General features: G+C 58.2%; 1 protein-coding gene across 2 annotated transcripts; it reads left to right on the top strand.

The window, feature by feature from the left end:
• Nucleotides 1-25: 25 nt before the first annotated feature.
• CLUH (clustered mitochondria homolog) lies at nucleotides 26-22,452 on the top strand. Of its 2 annotated transcripts, none has more exons than XM_036268977.1 (26): nucleotides 26-228; nucleotides 7,090-7,292; nucleotides 8,415-8,586; nucleotides 9,521-9,664; nucleotides 9,860-9,984; nucleotides 10,079-10,233; nucleotides 10,310-10,435; nucleotides 10,728-10,875; nucleotides 11,097-11,189; nucleotides 12,010-12,704; nucleotides 13,387-13,610; nucleotides 13,813-13,914; nucleotides 14,066-14,166; nucleotides 14,967-15,119; nucleotides 15,211-15,273; nucleotides 15,356-15,600; nucleotides 15,788-15,872; nucleotides 16,033-16,186; nucleotides 16,266-16,405; nucleotides 18,369-18,449; nucleotides 18,530-18,655; nucleotides 18,738-18,859; nucleotides 19,139-19,232; nucleotides 19,879-20,013; nucleotides 20,096-20,169; nucleotides 20,915-22,452. In XM_036268977.1, exons 1-26 carry the CDS (start codon nucleotides 129-131, stop codon nucleotides 21,099-21,101), a joined length of 4,047 nt encoding a protein of 1,348 aa, XP_036124870.1. In that variant the 5' UTR covers nucleotides 26-128; the 3' UTR covers nucleotides 21,102-22,452. The 2 variants fall into 2 exon arrangements, with proteins under 2 accessions (XP_036124870.1, XP_036124869.1); XM_036268976.1 differs by having other exon boundaries at nucleotides 13,810-13,914.
• The last annotated feature ends 1,892 nt before the right edge of the window (nucleotides 22,453-24,344 follow it).

Genomic DNA, 24,344 nt, shown 5'->3' with positions numbered 1-24,344 from the left:
GGTTATAGCGCGCACCACGTGGGCCGGTGACTCTGTCCTTCCCGCAGCGGCCGCGGCGAGCAGGGCACTTGGGTTAGTGGCGCGGCGGGCGGCGCGGACAGCTGAGCCGGACGCCGGATCCCGCCGCCATGGTCATCAAAACGGACGAGCTGCCGGCGGCCGCCCCGGCCGACAGCGCCCGGGAGCCCAGCTCGCAGGCTGGTGGCAAGGGGCGGCCGGGCGCGGCTGGTGAGCGGGGCTGGGGCCAGCGGGGAACCAGGCGGGGCAGGCTGGACTGGGCCGAGCGGGCGGGCTGGTTCGGGGTTCCGCGGGGGCCGTCGCCTTCTCTCCGCGCTGGGCTGAGTTGCATGTCGCCGGGCCCTCCACCGGGCCGCCCCTGCCCTGAAGGTCACCTTCACTGTCGCCCCCGGCTGCGGCCCGGGCTTCGCACGTGGGGTCTCGGGGAGGACAGCGGCGGCGGGTACACGCGCGCCGGATCGCGAGGACACGTGCGCGCACACGCGGTTTCGGGGTGCGCCGCCGCGGAAGATGGATGGGATCGTCAGCCCCACCCCCTATGTGCCCCGGCACCGGGGAGCTCCCCGAATTGGGGTCACTGACACTTGCTCCTTCAGGCACCCCTCTACGTCAGGATCCCAAGCGTTCCCTGTGCAGGTACTGCAGTCCTGCAAGTAGAGCTCCACTTGGGACTTCCCAGGCTTGGTCTGTGGGAAGAGAGCTAGTTAAGATGAGTATTGTGAAGAGGTTTCTCTGGTTCATTCTCAGAGGTAAAGCTTTAACACCAGATCTTCAAGCACTGATCTCTGCTGGGTTAGGGGTTGGCCTCGTCGGCAGACCAGGGGGTCTGCCTGTGTATTGGGCCAAAGCCAAACTCCTTGGCAAGGAGAGGTGTTTGTGCCAGAACTTGATCATTAACCCGTCTTATTGCGAAAAGTGGGTCGGCCCAGAGTTGCAGTTTTTAAGGCAAAGGTCATCAGTATGGAGTGGATCTCCCAGCTCTCCCCCATGGGCACTGTGTGGCTGTGGCTTTGGGAGTGGCTGCAGCATTCTCCATTTCTCCTGGGCCTCCTCTGTTCCCCTGAGGCTGAAGCCCATTCCCAGCCTGTCAGTGGTCATGTCCAAATCTTCCTCAGAGCCTCAGGGCTGGACTCTGGTCCTTTTCTGCCCTGGGCGGTGGTGGGAGGACAGAACTACCCTTGTTTCCCTCTTTCCCCCCAACTCCTCTTGTTTCCCATTTGCCCCCAACTCCTCAACAGGACTTGTCATTTTTGTTTCCCTTCCCAGCTTCTGGTGAGTCAGGATGGGAACAACGTTAGGTAGGCTCTCCGACCCTGTCACAGCCGGTTTACCTTGTGGCAGCTTTGCTGATTGCCTAGACAAGTACAGATGCTGATGCCTCAGGGCTTTGCCCTGAGGTGGCTCTGAATAGAGGGGCAAGATAAGAGGAGTTAGCTAGGAGGGGCTGGTGGATTTCCCCTCTAGCAAAGAAACCTGAAGAGATGAAGCTACTTGCCCAAGGTCACACAGCAGTTTAGCTGTTGAGAGCATTTGGATTTCCAGCTCAAGGCCAGCATGCCAAGGCTGCCCTGCCTGTCCCAGAAGAAGCATGTTGGTTGGGCTCATGTGCTGAGAATGTGAGGCTAAGGAGGGGGAGTCTATTGGAGGATTTCTCTGAAGGTCTGAGTGAAGCCCCTCCTCAGCTGTATGCTGAGAGGGTCTGTCTGGGGCAACCTGAGTTAGGGGAAGAGCACAGCTGTTCATTTTGGGGAAGCTGGGAGCATACTAGCAGGTGGAACATTGGCTCCTTATATCTCTAGAAAGCTAGTATAGATAGGTAGGACTTGAATTACAGCCCACCTGACTGTTTGAAATTGAGGGGGCATTAATGGAGACCCCCTCCAGCAGCCTCTTACCCAGGCTCCTGACCTCAGGATCCAGCTCTGGATGCCTCCCCAGGCTCCTGGAGGAGGTGATTAAGGCCTTTTGTGTGTGAAGGGGAGCAAAGGTCAGTTACCTTCTTGGGAATAAAGCTGCTTTTAGGGGTTAAGAGAACAGGCAGGTTTTTCAAGTTCACAGTGGTGTGTCTAGTTCCTTCTACTTAGAGGAGGCTCCTTGGAGTTGGAGCCTGGAGCTGAGAAGGGGCTGGCAGACTGGGGAGGAGCTTGGGGGCTCAGAAGAGCTCCCTGACAGGATCCCAAAGTTCTGCTCTGGGGTAGGTCAGAGTAGAGTAGCTTGAGGAGCAGTAGACTATCCCCAGACCCTGTAGACCTGCTTCTGGCCTGGGGGACAGGAAGGAGGAAACTGAAGTGGCGTGTCCTTGGGGTCTTCCCTAGGTGGCTTACCTACCCCAACCCTTTCCGTTGAAGCCCTGGGCTCCTGGGATGGGGTAATGTGTCTTTTGAGGCCTTACTTCCTGCTGGAGCCTCACCTAGTAAGGCCTTGGCTGGGGCGGGGCCTGGCCCTGGCATAGTCTACTGAGTGAGGCCATGCCAGGCTGGGGAAGGCACACAGAGGCCACCCGAGATGGCCTAGTTTCTTTTCTAATTCTTCCTTTCTGCTGCCCATGGGGTCCCTGTGCTCCCAGACCAGGGCAGGGCTACACTTTATCTCTTCATTCTGATCTGGCCAGTGAAGACTGCAGGTGTGTGTATGCCATGCTGTTTGGGCAACTCCTTCCCCTTCTGCAGAGGACACTTTTCCCTTTCCCTAAAGCCCAGATATTCAGGGATGCCCCTGTGATGAGAAGAGGAGGTGCCAGCCCAGGGGTGTACAGATTCGTGGGGAGATCCTATGGCTGGAAATAGACTTACCTCCTTGGCTGAGTGCTGAGTGCTGAGGCCTGGAGGAGGAAGGGAGTGGAGTACCTGTGGGCAGCCCGGGGGAGCTGTGCTCAGAGGTAGCTTGGGCATCTGACGGACCTGGGTTTTTTGTTTTGTTTTGTTTTGTTGACCTGGTTTGGCTGCTTGTTGTCTCTGTGACCTTGGGCAGCTGGCTTACTAGCTGGAACCTCAGTTTCATCAAGTAAGATGGGCTGGTCAAGCTGATTGAGGGAACTGCTGTGGGCTGGGCCTAGAGTGAGCGTTAGCGTATGGTGACCAGAATGGAGGTGGTTGTTGTCGCCTGCCCCACTGCCTTTGCCAGAGAGTTAGGGTGTGTTTGGGGAGGGGGGTAAGAGAAAAGGGAACCTGCCAGGGACTGGCCCATAGTACCATCTGGTGTTTGTAGGCTGAACCCTTGGTGGTGGCTGTGGAGAGCCTTACGGCCTGGCCCTTGCTGGGCCATCAGGACCACCTAGGATGGGATGGAAAGGGATAGAACTGGACTGGAGGGGAGGGGGCCTGGAGTGAGTCTATCTCCCCACCCCCACCCTGGTTAGTATGGATGCCGCAGCAGCTCTGGCTGGGCCGTGGCAACAAGTCAGAGGCCCTGGGAAGGCGCCATGGCGAGGCTGGGCATGTTCTTTCTCCACATGTTCCTTCTTCACAGCTGAACAGCCTTTGGCCTCTTGCTGCCAGCTCGTTTCCCTCCCCGCAGGAGAGACTTGGTTTTCTCCTGGCAGAGCAGGGGCTGCTGGGAAGGGAAGGCAGGGCCTGCCAGCTTCTTGGTGGAGCTGGAGGCCTGGGGCACGGGTGCAGTTGTTCTCTGGGAGACTGGGGACCCGTCCCTCCTCCCACCAGAACCAGTGACTCTCAGGACGGGTCACCTGCAGGGGGCAGCATGAAGAGCCCCCAGCCAGCCCCTTGACCCAGGAGGCAAGCAGGGTGTTCAGCGTCTGCGACTGGTAGACAGGGGGTGGCCACCTCATGGCCTGGGTCTGGGTCTGCACCAGCTGTTGCCGGCAGCTGACTGAAGTGGTCCTGCCTACCCCCACTGGGACTGGGGCTGAAGAGAGGACCCCCTTGCTGGGCCCTACCCCTGCCAGCCAGTCCCCAGGGCCCTCGATCCTGAGGGGCCCAGGTACCCCAAATGCTGGGTTCTGCCCCCCTAACAGCTTTGTCAGCAGTGACCCCCTTTCTGGGGGTTGCAGGGAGGTGGATCTGAGCGCTGGTAGCAGTTCTACCTGGGGTCCTGGAGCCACCAGGGCCTCCTGTCCCACAGCTGTCCTTCTGGCCGACCTTGAGCAGGATTCGAGGCAGGGGGAGTGTGCCCTTCCCGGGGCCGCCCCGGCAGGCCTGGCCCCACTGAAACCCGAAGCCAGCCAGAGCTCCAGCCCTGGGCTGACCAGCTGCATGGGGGCAAGGGTAGTGGCAGAGGCCGGAATGAGGGACACAGACAGTGCTGGGCCTGGGCTGGAGAGCAGGCTGCCTTGCTGTGATGGCGGTCAAGAGACTCCAGTGCCGAGGAGAGGTCAGCCGCCGACTGTGCCAGGTGGGCTGTGAGGCAGTGAGCCCGGTGGCCAGCCTCTTGTGGGGAGATCACTTGGCCTTAATCTAGAGGTAGGGAAACCTTCAGGGTCCCTTAGAGGAAGGAAGCAGAGTAGGCCTCCCTGTCCTGGGGAGTGCAGGCCCCTGGGAACCAACCACATTCCTTTAAAATCTGACAGGGGATTAGGTACCATGGAGTGGGGACCCAGTGCCAGGTGCCTTCTGAGCAGGCTTCCTGGGCTGCAGAAGGGGGAGTGGGAGCTGTAGCCACCCTTGCCTGTCTTCCCTGCCCTGCTCTCTGTCCTGCTTGGCCCAGACTCAGAGTGCAGGCTGCCTGTCTGGGTCAGGTCCCGATTTCCCACTTGTGGGGTCTCAGACCTCAAAGCTGCCGCTCTGTATTGTGTGGGGACACCTTCCTGTATCTCTTCTCATCCTGGGGGCTCACCAGCCTGCAAAGCTTTTTTCAGAGACCCAGTTTGGGGAAGTGCCTCCTCATATCTTCTGCCATGTCTCCTTCTGCCTTTTGAAAGCTGACCAACCACTGCCTTTCTCCCTGCCCTCCTGTCCCTGTCTGCTTTGTCATAGAGTCAGCCACGTTCTCCCTTTGGTCTGGCTGCTCACTTCCTAGGGACTTGGGGTCTTGATGCTCTGTGTGCTCTTTGGAAAGAGAGGTCCTTGTGGTTCCGGGGAGTTTCATTTCTAGTTTGGAGAGGTGTGCTGGGGATGGGGACTGGGGTGATGATGGTCACTGAAGGTCCGCGGTGGCCAGGGTGGAGGGTGGCATGGTGGTGCAGGAATCTAGAGTTCATTCTTGTCTCTTGACCTTGGACAAGGCTCTGAACTTTCTGGGCCTCACACATCCTAATTTGGGGGAAGGAGGAGGGGACTATATCTGAGCTCCTAGAGGTCCTGTTTATCACTAAGTTGAGGGGACCCAGGGAAGAGGGAGTGGCCTGCCCTTCTGTGCTGGGCTTATCTCCTTTCCCAAGGGCCCTGCTCCACGTTTCTGTGGATCTAGGTAGGGCCCATATGCTCTGGGGAAATGCACCCCAGTCCCATTCCTAACAGCCGGGTAGGGAAGAGGATGTGGGATCTGAGTGGATGTGCTGAGTCCACAGCAGAGCTGTGAGCTGACCTGTGTGGGGCTCCACGCAAGCAAGGGGCCAGTGTGGCTGCCAGGCAGAGCCTAGGTGGGAAGCTGTGGGTCAAAGGAGCAGCTAGGCAGGCCTGGATTTTGCTGGAGGTTTTCTGTGAGGAGGTCCTCTCCTCCCCAGGAGGGAGGAGGCTCTCCTTTTTTCCCCACAGCATGAGTTGGATGCTTTTCACAAATACTGGGCTTAACTACGTGCTTACAGTAATTAATTCATTAACTCAGTGCCTTCTGTTGTGCCCGGGCAAGACAGGAGGAGGAAGGTAGAGGCTGGCGTGACAGCCGCCCAGAGTGCAGCTGAACAGGCGCTCTGGGAGGCGGTGGCCGGTCTCTGGGGACAATGGGAGGCAGCAGTTCTTTAGAGAAGAAAGTTTATCTCACTTAGGTCTTGCCGAATGAGTAGGAGTTTGCCTGATGGAATGTGATATCAGGCAGAATAAACAAAGCGCATGAGGGAGGGAAGACGTGTGTCCTGTTCTCAGGCTTCGAGTAGTTTGTCGCTACGCCTTGACGGGGAGAGTGGGTGGGTGAGATGGCCTTACGCTGGTGCCTGAGAGTGTTGGCCTGAGAAGCTTGGATCTTGTGAGCGGTGAGGAGTATTAGAAGGTTCCGAGTAGAGCTCTTGAAATGGGGTGAATGGCCTGCGCCAGAGCCGTGCCTGAGCCCCAGTCCTGTGGCCGATGGAGATGAGGTTGGGTGGCTAGATCGGGGTGGGGGTGTACCCACTGAGCAGGGGCTGGTTTGTGGAGGAAGATGAAGTCTGTGCTGACAAGATGAGTCTTCGGTCATGCCTGAGAGGTTGCCACATTGAAAAGCTCAGTGGTGCCTGGCCTGTGTGGCTCAGTGGTTGAGCGTTGACCCATGCACTAAGAGGTCACCGGTTTGATTCCCCATCAGGGCACGTGCCCAGGTTGTGGGCCGAATCCCCAGTGGGGGGCATGCAGGAGGCGGCCAATTGATGTTCTCTCTCATCAATGTTTCTCTCTCTCACCCCTCCCTTTCTCTGTCTCTCTAATATATCAGTAAAGGAAAAAAATATGTAAAAAAGAAAAGCTCGATGAGACCGATCGCTGTGTGAGCTGTGAGGTGTAAGGGCATTTGAGGCCATGGGAGAGAGTGAGATGAGAATGAGGAGAGGCTGGGCCCCAGGGACACTCCAGCTCCACTGCTGGAAGAGGGGGGAGCCGGAGGATCCCTGTCCCTCAGGAAGAGGAGGAGGGAGAGCCGGGAGGGGATGCTCCTGAGAAGCTGGGCATGTAAGGCCAGAGGATACCCGTGGTTGGGCCCTCAGAGTGGCCCTGGGGAGAGTCTGGGATCTCATGCTCAGATGAAAGCCGGGCTGGCAGGGAGGGTGAATGGGGAGGAGGGCCGGGATGTGGAAGGGTTCTGGCAGTGTCTGTGTGTTGAAGTTGTGTGCACAGGGCGAGGTGGGACTGTGGAGTCTAGAGCAGAGCTAAGTCTCAGGAGAACAGGCAGATGCTACCCTCTAGGCATGTGCTCACCCTGGTGGGTGAGGTGGATGCCCCACTGACCAACGAGGCACACCTCACTCAGTTCCTTTCCTGTTGCCCACAGAGCTGCTGTCAGTCATGCTACTGAATGGGGACTGCCCAGAGAGCCTGAAAAAGGAAGAGGGGCCCACTGAACCGCCCCGGGAAAATGGGTTGGACGAGGCTGAGCCGGGAGAGGAGACCACTGGACAGGAAGTCATTGTCATTCAGGACACAGGCTTTTCTGTGAAGATCCTGGCCCCAGGGATTGAGCCCTTCTCCCTACAGGTGAGACGGGGGAGCCGTGCTGGGGCCCAAGGGCCCAGCCTGCTTGGGAGGACAGGGTGGAACGCCAAGCCGTGCCGGTGCTCGTCCTGGCCCTGTGCTGTAGGCAGGAGACCGACCTGTGCCTTGCCCAGGGTCACTCAGCTAGCTGGGTGGATGTGGGAGGCTAGGTTCTGGTCATTGTCCCATTGCTAGGGGACAGCTTCCATCTGGGACTGCCAGCCCTGTTGGGGAGAGGTATGGTAGTGGTTGGGTGGTGTTGGGGTCCCAGGGCTCCCAGCCTTTGCTCTGTACTTAGGGAAGTCCCCTCTCTCTGGCTGTTTCACCATTTGCCTGAGAGAAGAGTGATATTGGGTGGTCTCCGAGATCAGAGCCAACCCAGAGGTCTTGCTGACTGGTAACTCACTGGGGACCCAGGCAATGCTTTCTATGTCTTCTGTACCCAGAGCACCCCTTCCTGAAGGGGGAAGCCATTTGCCCTGGGGACCTTGGCATCGGGCAAGGGAGAAGGCAAGATCACCTCTTCTTCCCCGTTGTTACTCCGCTCGCCTCTTCTTTCCCCGATGTTACTCCGCTGCTCCGCTCAGGGCTGGCTCTGAGTCTGAAGGAATAGTTTAGGCCTGAGGGTAATAGGGCCGGACTCTGCCCTGCACACATTATGTATACCCTGCACGCACACATAGGTGTAGCTGGGCATGTATGTCTGGACAGGGCCTGGCACTTAAAAGCCAAAAAGTGGTCCTGGCCGGTTTGGCTCATCAGTTAGACTGTCAGCCTGTGAACCAAAGGGTCATAGGTTTGATTCTGGTCAAGGGCATGTACTTGGGTTTCAGGTTCCATCCCTAGCCCCAGTCAGGGTCGTGTGGAAGGCAAACAATTGATGTGTCTCTCGCATTGGTGTTTCGATGTTTCTCTCTCTCTCTCTCCCCGTTCCCTCTCTCCCTTCCACTTTCTCTAAAAGCAATGGAAAAAATATCCTCGGGTGAGGATTAACAAAAATAATAATAAAAATAAAAGCCAAAAAGTGGGAAACAATATTTGGAGCATTGATTCTAGGGACCCAGGTACTTTGGGCTGGGGACAGTGGTACGTCCTCACCAGGGAAATCGGGGCCTTCTCTGGCAGGTGTCCCCCCAGGAGATGGTACAGGAGATCCACCAGGTGCTCATGGACCGTGAAGACACATGTCATCGCACCTGCTTCTCGCTGCACCTGGATGGCAACATGCTGGACCACTTTTCAGAGCTGCGCAGCGTTGAGGGGCTGCAGGAGGGCTCCGTGCTACGTGTGGTGGAAGGTTTGTCTGGAAGTTGGGCAACCTGCCAGGGGAGGGCACACAAAGGCAGGGCCAGGCAGCACTCCACACACCCTGGCTGGGCACCGATGAGACTTCCGGAGCAGTGTCGGGCATGGGTCTGCTCCTCAGGCTCTCACCCGTGCACCTTTCAGCTTCGTGGCTTAAATATCAGAGTCGTGATTTAAAAAACAGACGATACCAAGCAAGGGCTTGAAATCGGCCCAAACACATTCTGTAGTGATAAAAGTTAAATCTCTTAAGGAAACTAAAGTTTCACAACTCTTGAGTAGGGAGGTCTGGCCCAGTGTGGCGTGAACAGCTGGTGTGGTGAGGCTGGTTTGGTTGTAAAACAAAAGCTCCTATGAACTTGGTCTCCTGGGGAGAAGTGGCTCAGAGATTCCAGGCTTGTCAGCTAATTAATAGGAAATGTGGAAAAAATGTAACCCAGCTGTGCCCAAACTTGCTTGATCATGGAACCTCTTCTTCCCCAAAAGAGCCCCTATTAACATTTCATGAAACACTTTGGGGCGGAGGGGGTCAGTGTTGTGATTCAGGTCCTGTTGGCCCCAGGGCGTCCCTGGGTGAGGGCTGCGGGGGGGCCCAGCCGTTCTGCAGTCCTGCTCACCTGTGAAGCTCGTGAACAGAGCAGGGGGCTTTGTGGGCTCCCAGAGGCCTGTGCCACTTCCTGGGGCATTTCTTGTGCCTTCTGGCAGAAGGTTCTTTGCAAACAAGGATCTCTGCCAACCAGCAGGCAGGTGGTGTGTGTTGAAACCAGAACTCTAGCTTTTGCATGTATAATGCAATTTGTAAATGAAAGCCTAAAATTGAAACTTTAAGACTACCCATGGTAGTACCATGCCAGACTTCTCTGTGCTGGGCAGGTCATTGCAGGGAGCAGAGCCCTGGTAACACTCTGCCACTTCCCTCCCAACAGAGCCGTACACAGTGCGCGAGGCCCGGATCCATGTGCGCCACGTCCGAGACCTGCTCAAGAGCCTGGACCCGTCTGATGCCTTCAATGGGGTTGACTGCAACTCTTTGTCCTTCCTGAGTGTCTTTACCGATGGCGACCTGGGAGGTGAAGGAGGCACTGGGGCCAGGGTTGGGCAGAGGGGCCAGGAGCAAGTTAGCGAGCGGCTGGTGAAAGCCTGAGGGCTAGACCATCTCACCTGGGGGCGTGGAGCCAGAGGCATGAAGACTGGGGCCAGTTTAGGTGGGGAAATGGTTGGTCCCTGGGTGGCCCTGTGTTGACCACCAGCCTCGGGTCCCTCAGACAGCGGGAAGCGGAAGAAGGGCTTGGAGATGGACCCCATTGACTGCACGCCGCCTGAGTACATCCTTCCAGGGAGCCGGGAGCGGCCATTGTGTCCCCTGCAGCCCCAGAACCGTGACTGGAAGGTGGGATTCCCAGAGTAGAGCTGGAAACAGGTCTGGCAGGGTGGGGAACTTCCAACCAGGAGGCCTGGCCGCTCACGCTTGGCCTTCTCTGCAGCCCCTGCAGTGCCTGAAAGTGCTCACCATGAGTGGCTGGAACCCGCCCCCTGGGAACCGCAAGATGCATGGGGACCTCATGTACCTGTTTGTGATCACAGCCGAGGACCGGCAAGTCAGCATCACGGCATCCACTCGGGGCTTTTACCTGAACCAGTGAGTCCTGTGTGAGCCCGCTCTGGGTCCGTGGGCACCCCTGGAGTGCCCTGCCCAATGACCACCCTCTCTGCAGGTCCACGGCGTATCACTTCAACCCTAAGCCCGCCAGCCCCCGCTTCCTCAGCCATTCCCTGGTGGAGTTGCTCAACCAGATCAGCCCGACCTTCAAAAAAAACTTTGCTGTGCTGCAGAAGAAAAGGTAGTGCCTTTGCCTCATCTCTGCCCCTTGCTCATGTCCCACCAGGGGATGGGGTGAACCGGCCAGCCTGAACTTCTGTCCTAAGAAGCTGCCCCAGAGTCTCCCTGAGGGAGCTGTCAGCCAGGCCTGAGAGCAGTTCTAGGACAGGTGCCCATTTGCTTCTGCCAGACGCCTTCAGGAGCGGGACCCCGGGCAGGGAGACACCGGAGCTGACAGGGGGCTCAGAGCAGGGCCCAGGGCAGGGCTCTAAGCTTGGCGGGCCAGCACATCTCCCCTCTTCTGTCTGCCACAGGGTCCAGCGCCACCCGTTCGAGAGGATTGCCACCCCGTTCCAGGTGTACAGCTGGACGGCCCCCCAGGCAGAGCATGCCATGGACTGCGTGCGCGCAGAGGACGCCTACACCTCGAGGCTGGGCTACGAGGAGCACATTCCTGGACAGGTGCCTGCACCTGGCCCCGCCTGCCCTGGGCACCTCCCTCGCCCTCCCTGGGGGGTGCCAGGCGGGATTCTGTGTGCCTCCCTGGAAACTCCATCTGCGTGTCTGTCTTGTTCACTTGGGAGCTTATGAGGCTGTCCGTGGGGAGGTGGAGGAAGGGACTTCCCAGAGCAGGTTGTGGGGCATGGGCTGAACCAGTGTGTCCCTCCCCGGTCCCTCCGCAGACCCGGGACTGGAACGAGGAGCTGCAGACCACGAGGGAGCTGCCCCGCAAAAACCTGCCAGAGCGGCTGCTTCGAGAAAGAGCCATATTCAAGGTGCCCACATCCCCATGCCCGACTGGCAGCCTGACTCGCCTGCCACCGTCAGCTGGTCTTCTTGTGGACAGAAGGGAACCTGGGCAGGCTGGCAGGGTGGCCTGTAGTACGTGCGCGGCCGCCGCCTCCTGACAGACCCCCCCAACTCCTCCTCCTGGCCTCTCTGAGACTTGGGGTCCAGGGCAGGAGCGGGACCTGCCTCCAGTGTGGGCTGGGTGACAAGGTCTGTTTCAGCTTTCTGCCCTCCACTGACTGCCATCGATTGGGTCCTTGCCCGGGTACAAATGCCCTACTGGGACGTTAATCGTACTTTTACTGAGATGAGACCTGAGGAAAAAATAGTGCTTTCAGAGAACAGTTAAATTTGACTTTAAAATTTTAAATCTGCCATAATCTTAAAGCCTAGACATAGATGACAGTGGTAAAAATAAGATGTAAGTGTTGTGGGCACTAACCTCAGGGGCTGTGCCAGGTGCATCATAGGCATTGTTTCCTTCCATCTCAGACACCTTGTCAAGGTTGATGCTTTTATCATCACTGTTTTTTAGACAAGACAACGGGTCAAAGAGGTGACCTGTCCGAGTTCACCTGGTGCATAATCCGTGGATCCTATCCCCGTACCAAGTCCTTCCACTTCTTGTTGATCACTAAGCTTTCTAGTCTCTTGAGTATAAGTGATAAGTGTTTTTTAAAAGGGGGTTTCTTGCTACCTTTTCCAAGGTAGCCTGCTTGCCTCTCCATGTGGGTGAGCCTGGCCAGGTGGACAAAACCTGGGGCTCCCATGGATGGGGCCTCTGACCTTCCTCTTCCTCCCCGACAGGTGCACAGCGACTTCACGGCGGCGGCCACGCGGGGTGCCATGGCGGTCATCGACGGCAACGTGATGGCCATCAACCCCAGCGAGGAGACCAAGATGCAGATGTTCATCTGGAACAACATCTTCTTCAGTCTGGGCTTCGATGTCCGTGACCACTACAAGGACTTTGGCGGGGATGTGGCAGCCTATGTGGCACCTGCCAATGACCTGAACGGTGTGCGCACGTACAACGCGGTGGACGTGGAGGGGCTGTACACGCTGGGGACCGTGGTGGTCGATTACCGAGGCTACCGCGTCACGGCCCAGTCCATCATCCCCGGCATCCTGGAGCGAGACCAGGAGCAGAGTGTCATCTATGGCTCCATCGACTTTGGCAAGACAGTGGTGTCACACCCGAGGTACCTGGAGCTTCTGGAACGCACGAGCCGGCCCCTCAAGATCCTGAGGCACCGGGTGCTCAATGACCGCGGCGAGGAGGTGGAGCTCTGCTCCTCTGTGGAATGCAAGGGCATCATTGGCAACGATGGGCGCCACTACATCCTCGACCTGCTGCGCACCTTCCCCCCTGACCTCAACTTCCTCCCCGTGCCCGGGGAGCGGCTGCCTGAGGAGTGCACCCGAGCTGGCTTCCCCCGCACCCACCGGCATAAGCTGTGCTGCCTGCGCCAGGAGCTGGTGGATGCCTTCGTGGAGCACAGGTGAGGAGGCCTGGGAGGCGGCTGGCCCGCTGCACCCAGCAGTAGGTGCTTCTGACGAGAGTGGCTTTGGAAAGGAGAAGAGTTGGTCCTGGCCACGGTCCGTACAGACTCCACTCCAGCCTTACCCACGCTGACGGGAGGCTTAGAAACCAGTGTGCAGCTAGACCAGTGGCTCTCAGTTCCCTTAGGAGCATGTGGAGATGTGCTAGGGTGTTTCTGAAAGTCCCAGTGGCAGAGGCCGGGAGGAGGGGCAGGGGGTGTTGAGGCTGCGGGCATCTAATGCTTAAGAGTCAGCCTCATCAGATGTCCCACACCACGAATAACTCTTCCTCTCGCCATGCCAGCGGGTTCCTGTCAATCTTGAGAGCCCTGGCCTGCTTGGTGAGCCATTCCGCAGCCTGCACCCTACCCCAGCTGTCCTCTTCCTGTCTGGGAAGATCTCAGGTTCTGCTGTGACCTGCTGCCACCTGGGAGCGTGGCTGGGCTGGCATGTGCATGTATGCGTTGGTCCTCGGCACAGGCAGGATTGTCCCCATGCCGTCAGGAGTCCAGCCCCAGCATTTGTTAAGCCCAGCAAGCCGGGAGCCTGGACCTGGCTCTGGACCCTGCAGCCAGCTTGAAGGCCAGCGAAGCGGCCACCAACCCTTTCCCATCCCCGTCTCTGCCGTCGGCTGCCCTGTAGGTACCTCCTCTTCATGAAGTTGGCTGCCCTGCAGCTGATGCAGCAGAAAGCCAGCAAGATGGAGAGCTCCACCACGGTGGGAAACGGCGGCCCACCCTCCTTGGAGTCCGAGTCTGAAGACCCTTTGGGACCCGAGGCAGGAAGTGAGGAGGAGGGCAGCAGTGCTAGTGGCCTGGCCAAGGTGAAGGAGCTGGCGGAGACCATCGCCTCAGACGATGGGACAGGTGGGGCTGCTGTGGATGCTGGAAGGAGCCCGACCGGTCCTGCAGCTGGTGCCTGCCACGGGCTGCTCAAGACCCAGTCCCGAGAGGGCAGGCAGACGTCTCTGCGAGAAGCAGGGGGAGGCTTAGGACACCGGCCCGCTGATGGTGGGATGGTGGGATGGTGGAGTGGGCTGCCTTCCAGCGGGCCTTGTCTCCACAGCAGACCCACGGAGCCGGGAGGTGATCCGCAATGCGTGCAAGGCGGTCGGCTCCATCAGCAGCACGGCCTTCGACGTTCGCTTCAACCCTGACATCTTCTCACCAGGCAGGTGGTGCATCAGCATGGTGGTCAGAACACCACGTGGTCACCTTGGGCCTCGATGCTGGTGGCCATCCCCCCCCCCCCAGCGATAAAGTCTGTCTTGCTGTCCCCGTCTCTCTTCACCTGGCTCAGGCCTGTGCTCTCTCTCCTGCAGGAGTTCGCTTCCCGGAGTCCTGCCAGGCAGAAGTGCGGGACCAGAAGCAGCTGCTGAAAGATGCCGCTGCCTTCCTGCTCTCCTGCCAGATCCCCGGCTTGGTGAGGGAGGGGCTGCGGGTGGGGCTGCGTGGAGGGGCCGGTACAGGCCCTGGTACCTCATGTATCTCCAACTTGGGAGGCTTGTAGGACCTTCACAGGAGTGACTTCCCTAGACCTGCTGATTTGAGAGGCGGGCAGGGCAGATTGCTTGTACCCCTTGTACAGAGGGGCCGCCGACCCAGAGAGACCAGGGGGCCTCAGGCATAGGCTCTGCTCCGCCATGCCCTCTGTGTGGATCCTCTGAGCCCCTGTGTGATGGGTGGCTGACGGGCAGGGGGGCATCTGGGAGAAAAGGTGAAGGGTCCTGTCCTCTTCACCCTCACAAGCTTTTTATGCAAGGGTGCTTGCTTTCTACTAAGACAGCTCCGTGATCAGGTGGTGTGGTTATCTCAGATCTCTGAGCTGAGGCGGCTCTGCCAGCTGCCCTGGCCCCTGCCCTACTCCTACAGGGGGTGGGGAGAAGCTGTGGCCCCCAAGTGGTCACCTCTGCTCCTTCCTGGTCAGAGGAGGGCTTGTGCTGCCCATGGAGCTCTGATTCATCACCTGTGGGGCTCCCTCGTCTCTGCTGCCCCACCAGTGGGCCTGTTTTCCTTGGCTCTTGTGAAAGGCGGGGTGGGGGGGATGCTCACGTCCTTGCTTGCTGCTGTCTCTTTCCCTCTTCCCGACGGGGAGCTGGGGTTTTTGTCCCCTGCTTCCTGTTCGGATGGGCCTCATGATAGTGTGAGCTCCCCAAGGAAGAGCCAGGGCGGGAGGAGGCAGCGGGCCCAGGCTGGGGGAGCCTGACCTGCTGCAGCCTGCAGGTGAAGGACTGCACAGACCACGTGGTGCTGCCCATGGACGGGGCCACGCTGTCTGAGGTGATGCGCCAGCGTGGCATCAACATGCGCTACCTGGGCAAGGTGCTGGACCTGGTGCTCCGAAGCCCAGCCCGAGATCAGCTGGACCACGTCTACGTGAGTGGCGCTCAGGGTGGGCTGTGAGACGGGGTGGGGGCCCGGCTGCAGTCCGGTGCCAACCAAGACCTTCCTCTTTGAACCTTTGTAGAAAATTGGCATTGGAGAGCTCATCACCCGCTCTGCCAAGCACATTTTCAAGACGTACTTACAGGTACCACCGTTCCCTCCCCAGCCCGGGTATTTGGGGTGCTGAGGGAGAGCCCGCCTGACCTTGGTCCACACCTCCTCTGCAGGGAGTCGAGCTCTCGGGCCTCTCGGCTGCCATTAGTCACTTCCTGAACTGCTTCCTGAGCTCCTACCCTAACCCTGTGGCCCACCTGCCTGCTGATGAGCTGATCTCCAAGAAGAGGAACAGGAGGAGGAGAAACCGGCCTCCAGGGGCCGCAGATAACACTGCCTGGGCTGTCATGACCCCCCAGGAGCTCTGGAAGAACATCTGCCAGGAAGCCAAGAACTACTTTGACTTCAGCCTCGAGTGGTGTGTGGGGGGCATGGCCGGCAGCGGGGACCTCTGACAGCCCAGGGGGCAGGCGGGAGAGGAGAAGAGGGAGCGGTGGGGAAGTGGGGGCGAGACTGTTAGTCCTGGCTGGAGGGTGAAACGGCAGCTGTTAGGGGGTAGAGGTGGGAGCTGGGCCACTCGGGCCCATCTGCCACTTGTCCCCTAGTGAGACGGTGGACCAGGCGGTGGAGTCCTACGGCCTGCAGAAGATCACGCTGCTGCGGGAGATCTCCCTCAAGACTGGGATCCAGGTAGGCGCAGGCTGCGTCCCTCCCGCCCCGGCCCCCACGAGGTGCACAGGGCCAGGTGGTGGGGCTCTCTCCACACGTGCTGGGGGGTTGGGAGGTGCTGGCTGTTTGAGCTGGGGCTGAGGTTGCCTGTGGGCATGTGGGTGTCCGCTGTGTCCCCCAGATCCTGCTAAAGGAGTACAGCTTCGACAGCCGCCACAAACCCGCCTTCACCGAGGAGGACGTACTCAACATCTTCCCTGTGGTCAAGCACGTCAACCCCAAGGCCTCGGACGCCTTCCACTTCTTCCAGAGCGGACAGGCCAAAGTACAGCAGGGTGCGTGGCCAGGTGTGGCTGGGGGAGGGGGACCCCCTGGCCTGGCCCTGACCTTGCCACCCTTTGGGGTACCCTGCAGGCTTCCTGAAGGAGGGCTGTGAGCTCATCAATGAGGCCCTGAACCTGTTCAACAACGTGTACGGAGCCATGCACGTGGAGATCTGTGCCTGCTTGCGCCTCCTCGCCCGCCTGCACTACATCATGGGCGACTATGCCGAGGTGAGCCTGGAGCACCTGCTGGCTGTCGGCAGAGGCCTTGGGCCGGCACGGGAGGGAGCTGGGGCACCTCCACAGCAGCAGGACCTGGCACCCCGCGGACCTGGAGGACCTGCTCACCGGCGCGGGGGCAGTGGGGACAGGAGCAGTAGGCAGAGACCTGGGGGAGCCTGGGAGTCACTTGCCCTGCTGGGCTTCTTTCCGCCACTCATCATTACGTCCTTGGGGAGCTGCTGTGAGTGTGGAGTGGTGGCCAGGCCTCCCTTCATAGGCACGAGGGGAGGGCAGACTCGGCATACCTAGAGAGTGCTCTGTGGAGCTGCAGCGTCCCTGCTGTCTGACCAGTGTGCGCCTGGCGCTTCACTCCCGTCAGCCCTGGGCTGGAAGAGGCTGCTCCATGTGGCGGGCACACTGTAGGCCCCACTGGCCTGCAGTCAGAGACTTTTGTCTCTGTATGTTGTTTTGTTTGTTTTAATTCTCACCCGAGGATATTTTTCCATTGATTTTCAGATAGCGTGGGGGGAGGGGAGAGAATGAGACATCGCTGTGAGTGAGACACATTGTTTGTCTCCCATACAACACTGACCGTGCGGGGGATCAAATCCGCAACCCAGGTGCCTGCCCTTGACCAAAACCGAACCTGTGACCCTTTGGTCCACGGGCAGAGATGCTCTAACTGCTGGGCCAAACTAGTCAGGGCTATGTGCATTTTTTTTTTTAATTATTACTAATACTTTTAGCACAATTTTAGATTTGTATTTTATAAAAGGTGAAATAGCCCTGGCCGGTTTGGCTCAGCGGTTAGAGCGTCGGCCTGTGGTCCTGAGAGACCCGGGTTCGGTTCCCGCTAAGGGCACGTGCCTCAGTTGCAGTTTGTCCCCGGCCTGGGTTGGTCGTGCGGGTGGCAGCCACTCGATGTGTCCCTTTCACATCGATGTTTCTCTCTCTCTCTCCCCCCCTCCCACTCTGTCTGAACAAAAAAATGATAAAATGTCCTCGGGTGAGGATAAAAAATTAAATAAATAAATAAAAGGTGAAATAGTCTCAGAGTGGGCATAGACTTCCATAGTCATAGTAGCTGAATTTTTTTTAGTATGTTTTTATTGATTTATTTATTTATTTATTTATTTATTTTTTTGAGAGAGGAAGGAGAGAGAGAGAAACATCAATCAGCCCTGGCCTGTTTGGCTCAGCGGTTAGAGCATCGGCCTGCGACCAATGAGTTGCGGGTTCGATTCTGGTCAAGGGTTGTGGTTCATCCCCGGCCCTGGTTGGGTGGTGCGGGAGGCAACCAGTCCATGTGGCTCTTATCACATCAGTGTTTCTGTGTCTCTCTCCCTCCCTCCCACTATCTGATGATAAACAGAAAAATACCCTCAGGGTGAGGATTAAAAAAGAAAAGAAACATCAACCAGCTGTCTCCATGACCCCTATGGGGGAATCAAGCCCACTACCTGGGCATGTGCCCTGACTGGGAATTGAACCCGGACCTCTCAGTTCATGGGGCGATACTCAATCCATGGAGCCACAACATCTGAGCTGAATTTTTATTTTTAGTCCTCACCCAAGCATATTTGTTTTTCCATTGAATTTTAGAGGGACTTGAAGGGAGGGAGGGGAGGAGAGAGAGAAGAAACATCAATGTGAGAGAGACACATCGATTGGTTGCCCTCTGAGTGCATCCCGACTGGCACTGGGAATCAAAACTTAACCCAGGTACATGCCCTTGACTGGGAGTTGAACCCTCGACTCTTCATGGTGTGTGGGCCGACGCTCTAACCATTGAGCCACACCGGCACAGCAGCTGAATTTTGACCCCTTCTCCACTGCCTTTGCAGAAAGTAAAAATAGAAAGTTCAGCCAGAGGGGACTGAGGCCAAGCTATCGTGAGGACTCGAGAGTCCAGGGTTAGGCAGATGGGTGCAGAGTGGCAACCCCCCGGGATAACAGTTCCCCACCTCTCCAGGCCCTGAGTAACCAACAGAAGGCTGTGCTGATGAGCGAGCGAGTGATGGGCATCGAGCACCCCAACACCATCCAGGAATATGTGAGTGGCCCCTGGGGCGGGGGCTGCGCAGCGGGGTGGGGCCCGGCCGCAGGCCTGACCCTGACGTGCCTGCCCCGCAGATGCACCTGGCCCTGTACTGCTTTGCCAGCAGCCAGCTGTCCACGGCCCTGAGCCTGCTGTACCGCGCGCGCTACCTCACACTGCTCGTGTTTGGGGAGGACCACCCTGAGATGGCACTGTTGGACGTGAGTGCTGAGGAGGGGTGGCGGGACGAGCCTCGGTCCCAGGGGAGTGGGAACTGACCAGGGCCCTCCCGACTGCCCCCAGAACAACATCGGGCTGGTGCTGCATGGGGTGATGGAGTACGACCTCTCGCTGCGCTTCCTGGAGAATGCGCTGGCTGTCAGCACCAAGTACCACGGGCCCAAGTCCCTCAAAGTGGCCCTCAGGTGAGGCTGCGTTGGGTCAGGGGCTAGGGGACCAAGGCCATAGGGACAGGGTTCCAGGAAGCACTTGGATTGAACATGGGCAAGGGACACGGCGCTCTGTCTTCAGTCTGACTCCTGAGGAAATTGTCCTTGCCTTCCATTTCTTTCTCTGAGTTCTGGGCTCGTGTGTTCGCCTCGGGTGATTCCACAGCAGGATGTAGATTAGTCCGCACACCCCTCAGCAGACCCCGTGCCCGGCCCACTCACGTCCTTCCTTCCCCCGCACCACACCTCCTGTAGCCACCACCTCGTTGCCCGGGTCTATGAGAGCAAAGCTGAGTTCCGGTCAGCCCTGCAGCATGAGAAAGAAGGCTACACCATCTACAAGACCCAGGTGGGCGGTGGGGCTGGGGTGCGCCTGGGCCTGGCAGCGCGGGCAGCCCTCACCCCTTCCCCCCTGTCCTGCCCTCACCCCTGAGCCCTGAGCCCTGACCCCTCCCGCCTGTGCGCCCTCACCCCTGAGCCCTGAGCCCTGACCCCTTCCCGCCTGTGCGCCCTCACCCCTGAGCCCTGAGCCCTGACCCCTCCCCGCCTGTGCGCCCTCACCCCTGAGCCCTGACCCCTTCCCGCCTGTGCGCCCTCACCCCTGAGCCCTGAGCCCTGAGCCCTGACCCCTCCCGCCTGTGCGCCCTCACCCCTGAGCCCTGAGCCCTGACCCCTCCCCGCCTGTGCGCCCTCACCCCTGAGCCCTGACCCCTTCCCGCCTGTGCGCCCTCACCCCTGAGCCCTGAGCCCTGAGCCCTGACCCCTCCCGCCTGTGCGCCCTCACCCCTGAGCCCTGAGCCCTGACCCCTTCCCGCCTGTGCGCCCTCACCCCTGAGCCCTGAGCCCTGACCCCTCCCCGCCTGTGCGCCCTCAACCCTGAGTCCTGACCCCGCCCCCCCTGTGCGCCCTCACCCCTGAGCCCTGACCCCTCCCCGCCTGTGCGCCCTCACCCCTGAGCCCTGACCCCTCCCCGCCTGTGCGCCCTCACCCCGCAGTTGGGCGAGGACCACGAGAAGACCAAGGAGAGCTCCGAGTACCTCAAGTGCCTGACCCAGCAGGCTGTGGCCCTGCAGCGCACCATGAACGAGATCTACCGCAATGGCTCCAGCGCCAACATCCCGCCCCTCAAGGTATGTCCGGGATGGAGCTGGGGGTCCCCACCCCGGCCTCCCGGCGCCTGCACAGTGGCTCATCTTCCTTGGCGCCCCTCAGTTCACAGCCCCCAGCATGGCCAGTGTCTTGGAACAGCTCAATGTCATCAACGGTATCCTCTTCATTCCGCTCAGGTGAGCCCCCACCTGTTCCCCACTCCCAGCTGGAAGTTGCCCTTTAGGTTTTTGTTTTTTAGAAACATAGTATATTGACATGGCTCGAACTTGGGGAATCCAACCAGGAGTGAGAAGTTCCTTGTGAATGCTTCTGGAAATACTCTGTGAAATTGAGCAAACAAACAACTGTAATCTTTTTTTTACCCTCTTTTTTTACACAAAATTGTAGCAAGCCATGAACACAGGTTTTGGGGTTTTTTTCCACGTAATATAACTTGGCACTCTTTCCAAATCAGTAAAGAGTGGCTTCATTCTTTCTCTGGCTTCCTGCCATCCCAGTGTAGGCCTTGTAACCAGCCCCTCCAAGCTCTGCTGCTTGGGGAGCCCTCGGGCCCGCCCCTCCCACGGCTGGGACACGGTCTGGTCGGCAGGGGTTAGGGAGTTCCCAGTGGACTCTGGTGCAGCCCTCCCCCTCTTGTCTTCTGTGTAAGCTGTGGGGGGCCACAGGGCCGCGGGGTGAGCTGGGTGGAAGGTGGGCGGCGGCCAGGCCCGCCGAGGGCTCTGCCGCGTGCACGGAGGCCTTCCTTCCTCAGCACTTCGGGGCCTGTGTGCTGGAGCAGGGGCGGGGAGCACTTGTTCCATGCTCGGCTCTCCCTGAACGAAGCGCAGCCTGGTCCGGTCCCACGTTTAAGTTAAAGCAAAGCCAGTGAGGTGATGGAGAGCCCGGCCTGCTCTGACCCCCCTCCCCCGGTCCTCTACTCAGCCAAAAAGACCTGGAGAATCTGAAGGCGGAGGTGGCGCGGCGGCACCAGCTCCAGGAGGCCAGCAAAAGCAGGGACAAGGCTGAAGAGCCCATGGCCACCGAGCCCGAGCCAGCGGGGGCCCCAGAGGATGCGGCCTCCCAGCCCCAGGCTGCCAAGGACCCTCCTTCCCCAGGCTTGCAGGGCTAGAAAGGGAGGGACCGATGGACAGTTCGCTGCCCCGTTACCCAGTGACCCAGACTCCAGGAGACAGGGGCGCCCTGCAGATCGGGAGAGGAAGCAAGTCCCTATTCTTCCACATTTCCAACCCCAACCCTACCCCCAGCATCCTCCTGGGACCCTGGCCTGGCCTGTCTGCCCCCCCCGAGAGATGTTTTTGCACTGGTTCAATGAAAATACCGATGCAGAGGCCTAATTGAAGACACGTGAATGGAGTGTGTGGGCATCAGTTTCCATCTGGGGGACAGGTGCCCCTTGGGCACCCTATCCTCAAGCAGGTGTGTGCGAGTGTGTCCATGCCCGTGAGCGTCGTGATCCGTCCTTCCTCACCTGTACATAGCCCGTCAGTTCTGAGTGGGTGACGTGCAGATGCGATTTCTCAGGTCATTTGTATGTTTGACATTACAGCTGCTGCTTCTGCTGCCACTACTCCTGGGCCCAGCCTGGCTAAAAGCCCAGGTTTGAAGCCCAAAGGGGGAGCTTTCCTGTGTCCTGGGATGGGGAGTCAGCTCTGTGTCGGGGCTGGAGAGCTGGGGTGCACTTTAGCTCTGTGGCAAGATGAGCGCTGCAGGGGCTTCATGCTCATGGTTGGGCCTGGCCTGGCTGTGCTTGGGTTGGGGAGAGGCGGTGGGCAGTGGTGGTTCCCAGGTTCCCCCGAGCCCAGCCCCACCTGTCTGCCTCCCTGCTCCCTGCTCCTCAGCTGAGGATACCTTGGGGGCTGCAGTCTGAATGTATCCTTCTCACCATTTAACCTGAGCTGCCTAACGCACAGTGGGAGTGGGTAGGGCGCGGGCCTGGGGGAAGTAGGGCTGAATCATGGATTCTGGGGTAAGTTACCGGGTACAGGAGTGCTTGTCATTTGTTTATGGAGCCCAGCTCCCTGCCTGGTCCTCATACACAAGCACCTTCAATGGAGAGTACCTCTGGGTCTGGAGATGGGCGGCCTGGACGGCGGTGGCCCCACAGGCCCCAGTGGCTCCCTCTCCCGCCTGCCTGTGCTGCTTCTGTGCCTGCTGTCGGAGCCCTGACGGGGGGACACCCACCCCCTAAGCTTGAGGGAGCTGTTCCAGGGGTGGGACTCTGCCTGGGGGGAGCTGCTTATGGGTATGGTCTGTCCAAACACCTTGTTTCAAAGGGAGTGGGCGTGAGCTAGCAATCAAAGCATCCCCACAGCTGATCGAGAACTTTCTCTTGTTTTTAAACCATCACGTCTTCATTTCACATTGGAATAAAGTGAGTTTTTGAAACCTACCGTCCAGCCCCTCCTGCGTGTTCTGTTCCAGCCTTACTGGATTGCGAGGGCTGTTGGTAGAAATAGTAGTGAAAGAGTTTAAAGCACTTGAAGGTGTATGTTAGCTCCAATTCAAGGTTATTATAATGTCATTTAAGTGGGAGGAAAGAGGGTGGAGTCACAGGCACCTGGCTAGGGTTTACCTGGCTGCCAATCACTAGCCTCATGAGTGGCACACGGATGAGTATCACCAGTTGGCCACAGAAGACAGGCTGAGGGTCGCACCTCCATGGAGCTGTGTTTGACAGGCTGGAGCAGAGGCCAGTTGGACTGAAGGGCTACACGGTGGCCTGCTGGCCCTGATGGGTCACTGAACACGAGACTCGGGGCATCTGTCCTCATCCTTTTGCTTGAGTAGGGAGGATTGGGTAGCACCACCAGGCGGCCAGGAAAGCGAGAATGGAGGGCCGTCTAAAGTGCCATACTAAGGTAGGTTGTAGGGCTAGCAAGACTGGAGACCTAGGGAGATGGGGGAGGAGAGCCCACCCTGGCCGGCTTGAGGGGCAGGGCCCGTGAAGTGGAAAGGGGCATGGTAGAGCGCCCTCCCCCGAGCAGCCAAGCCTTAGACTCATGCACATGTGAATGCCATTTTAAATACTTGGAGAGTTCATTGTGTTGCACATTCTAAAAAGAAAAAAATTGCAACCCTAATGTCTTCGTTTTCCTGAGCCAACTGGAAAAAAGATGCCCCTGACCTTGAGGTTTTCTTTCAAGTGATGTCAAGGATCACCCTGGGTACCTTGACGCATGTTCCCCACCTCCCCAGGTTCCTCTACCGTCTCGTGGTTGTATTCTGAACATGCCTTCCTGTGGCCTTTATCCTGTGAACACTGGGCACGTGCTGCACAGCACTTCCAGAAATGGGACATCATTTTGTAAAGCTGAGGATGGAAGCTGAGAATGGATCAGATTTAATTACTGCTCTACCTACTGGTCACCTGAGAAGGCCCATTTTTCATGGTTGGTCCTGGAAGCGTATTAATAGTGTCAGATACCTTTTGACAACCCAAATGACAAGGAGCTGTTTTTGGGTTTTTTTTATCCTCACCTGAGGACATTTTTCCATTTTTTGTTCAGATAGAGTGGGAGGAAGAGAGAGAGAGAGAAACATCGATGTGAAAGGGACACATCGAGTGGTTGCCACCCTCACGACCCACCAGGGCCGGGGACAAACCGCAACTGAGGTACGTGCCCTTAGCGGGAACCGAACCCGGGTCTCTCTGTACCGCAGGCCTACGCTCCAACCGCTGAGCCAAACCGGCCAGGGCGGGAGGAGCTGCTGTTTCTAGGTGTGAAATTAACACTTTCTCCTTCCCTTCTTAGTCAACAGGTTTCATGAAAAACAAAACTTTTAAAAATTGATTTTAAAGGAAGTGAGAGGGAGAAATAGAAACATCGATGAGAGAGAACATTGGCCGCCTCCCGCATGCCCCCCACTGGGGTTCGGGTCCACAACCTGGGCATGTGCCCTGACCAGGAATCAAACTGTTGACCTCTTGGTGCATGGGTTGATGCTCAACCACTGAGCCACAGCGGCCGGGCCAGATTTCAGACTTCAAGAGGGTGAGCAGTGGTCTCCACAGGAAAGTGGTATGAGAACTGGCATGTGTTAGGTTACAGTCTGTGTGGATGGGCAGCTGTGGAAGATGGAAATGAGTCTCACTAGGCACGCGGTGTGAGCCACGCCCACCACGTCTCTTTATGTCCCCCACGCTGGTCTTTCACTTTCCCCTCTAAGTGAACTTTTCTTCAGTTTTCTTTTTAAACATACATTACTTTTATAACTTAAAATATTTTTAAAAGATTATAACCAAATTAAACTTCTAAGGCATCATCTGTCTGCGCTCCTACCCTCCAACTGTCATTGTTATAAATATGAGTATTGAAAAAAACAGACCTCATTGAGGAATTCTTATATATCC

The sequence above is a fragment of the Molossus molossus genome, unplaced genomic scaffold (genome assembly GCF_014108415.1).
Source record: "Molossus molossus isolate mMolMol1 unplaced genomic scaffold, mMolMol1.p scaffold_m16_p_19, whole genome shotgun sequence".
Taxonomy (NCBI): domain Eukaryota; kingdom Metazoa; phylum Chordata; class Mammalia; order Chiroptera; family Molossidae; genus Molossus; species Molossus molossus.
Note: the sequence above shows the minus strand (reverse complement) of the source record. Positions and strands in the feature narration are given on the sequence as shown.

Coding starts and splice junctions, on each gene's coding strand:
- CLUH (XM_036268976.1), top strand. CDS start 129: ATGGTCATCAAAACGGACGAGCTGCCGGCGGCCGCCCCGGCCGACAGC. Junction 9,665..9,859: donor TACCGATGGCGACCTGGGAG/GTGAAGGAGGCA, acceptor CGGGTCCCTCAG/ACAGCGGGAAGCGGAAGAAG. Junction 18,450..18,529: donor CCAACACCATCCAGGAATAT/GTGAGTGGCCCC, acceptor CCTGCCCCGCAG/ATGCACCTGGCCCTGTACTG.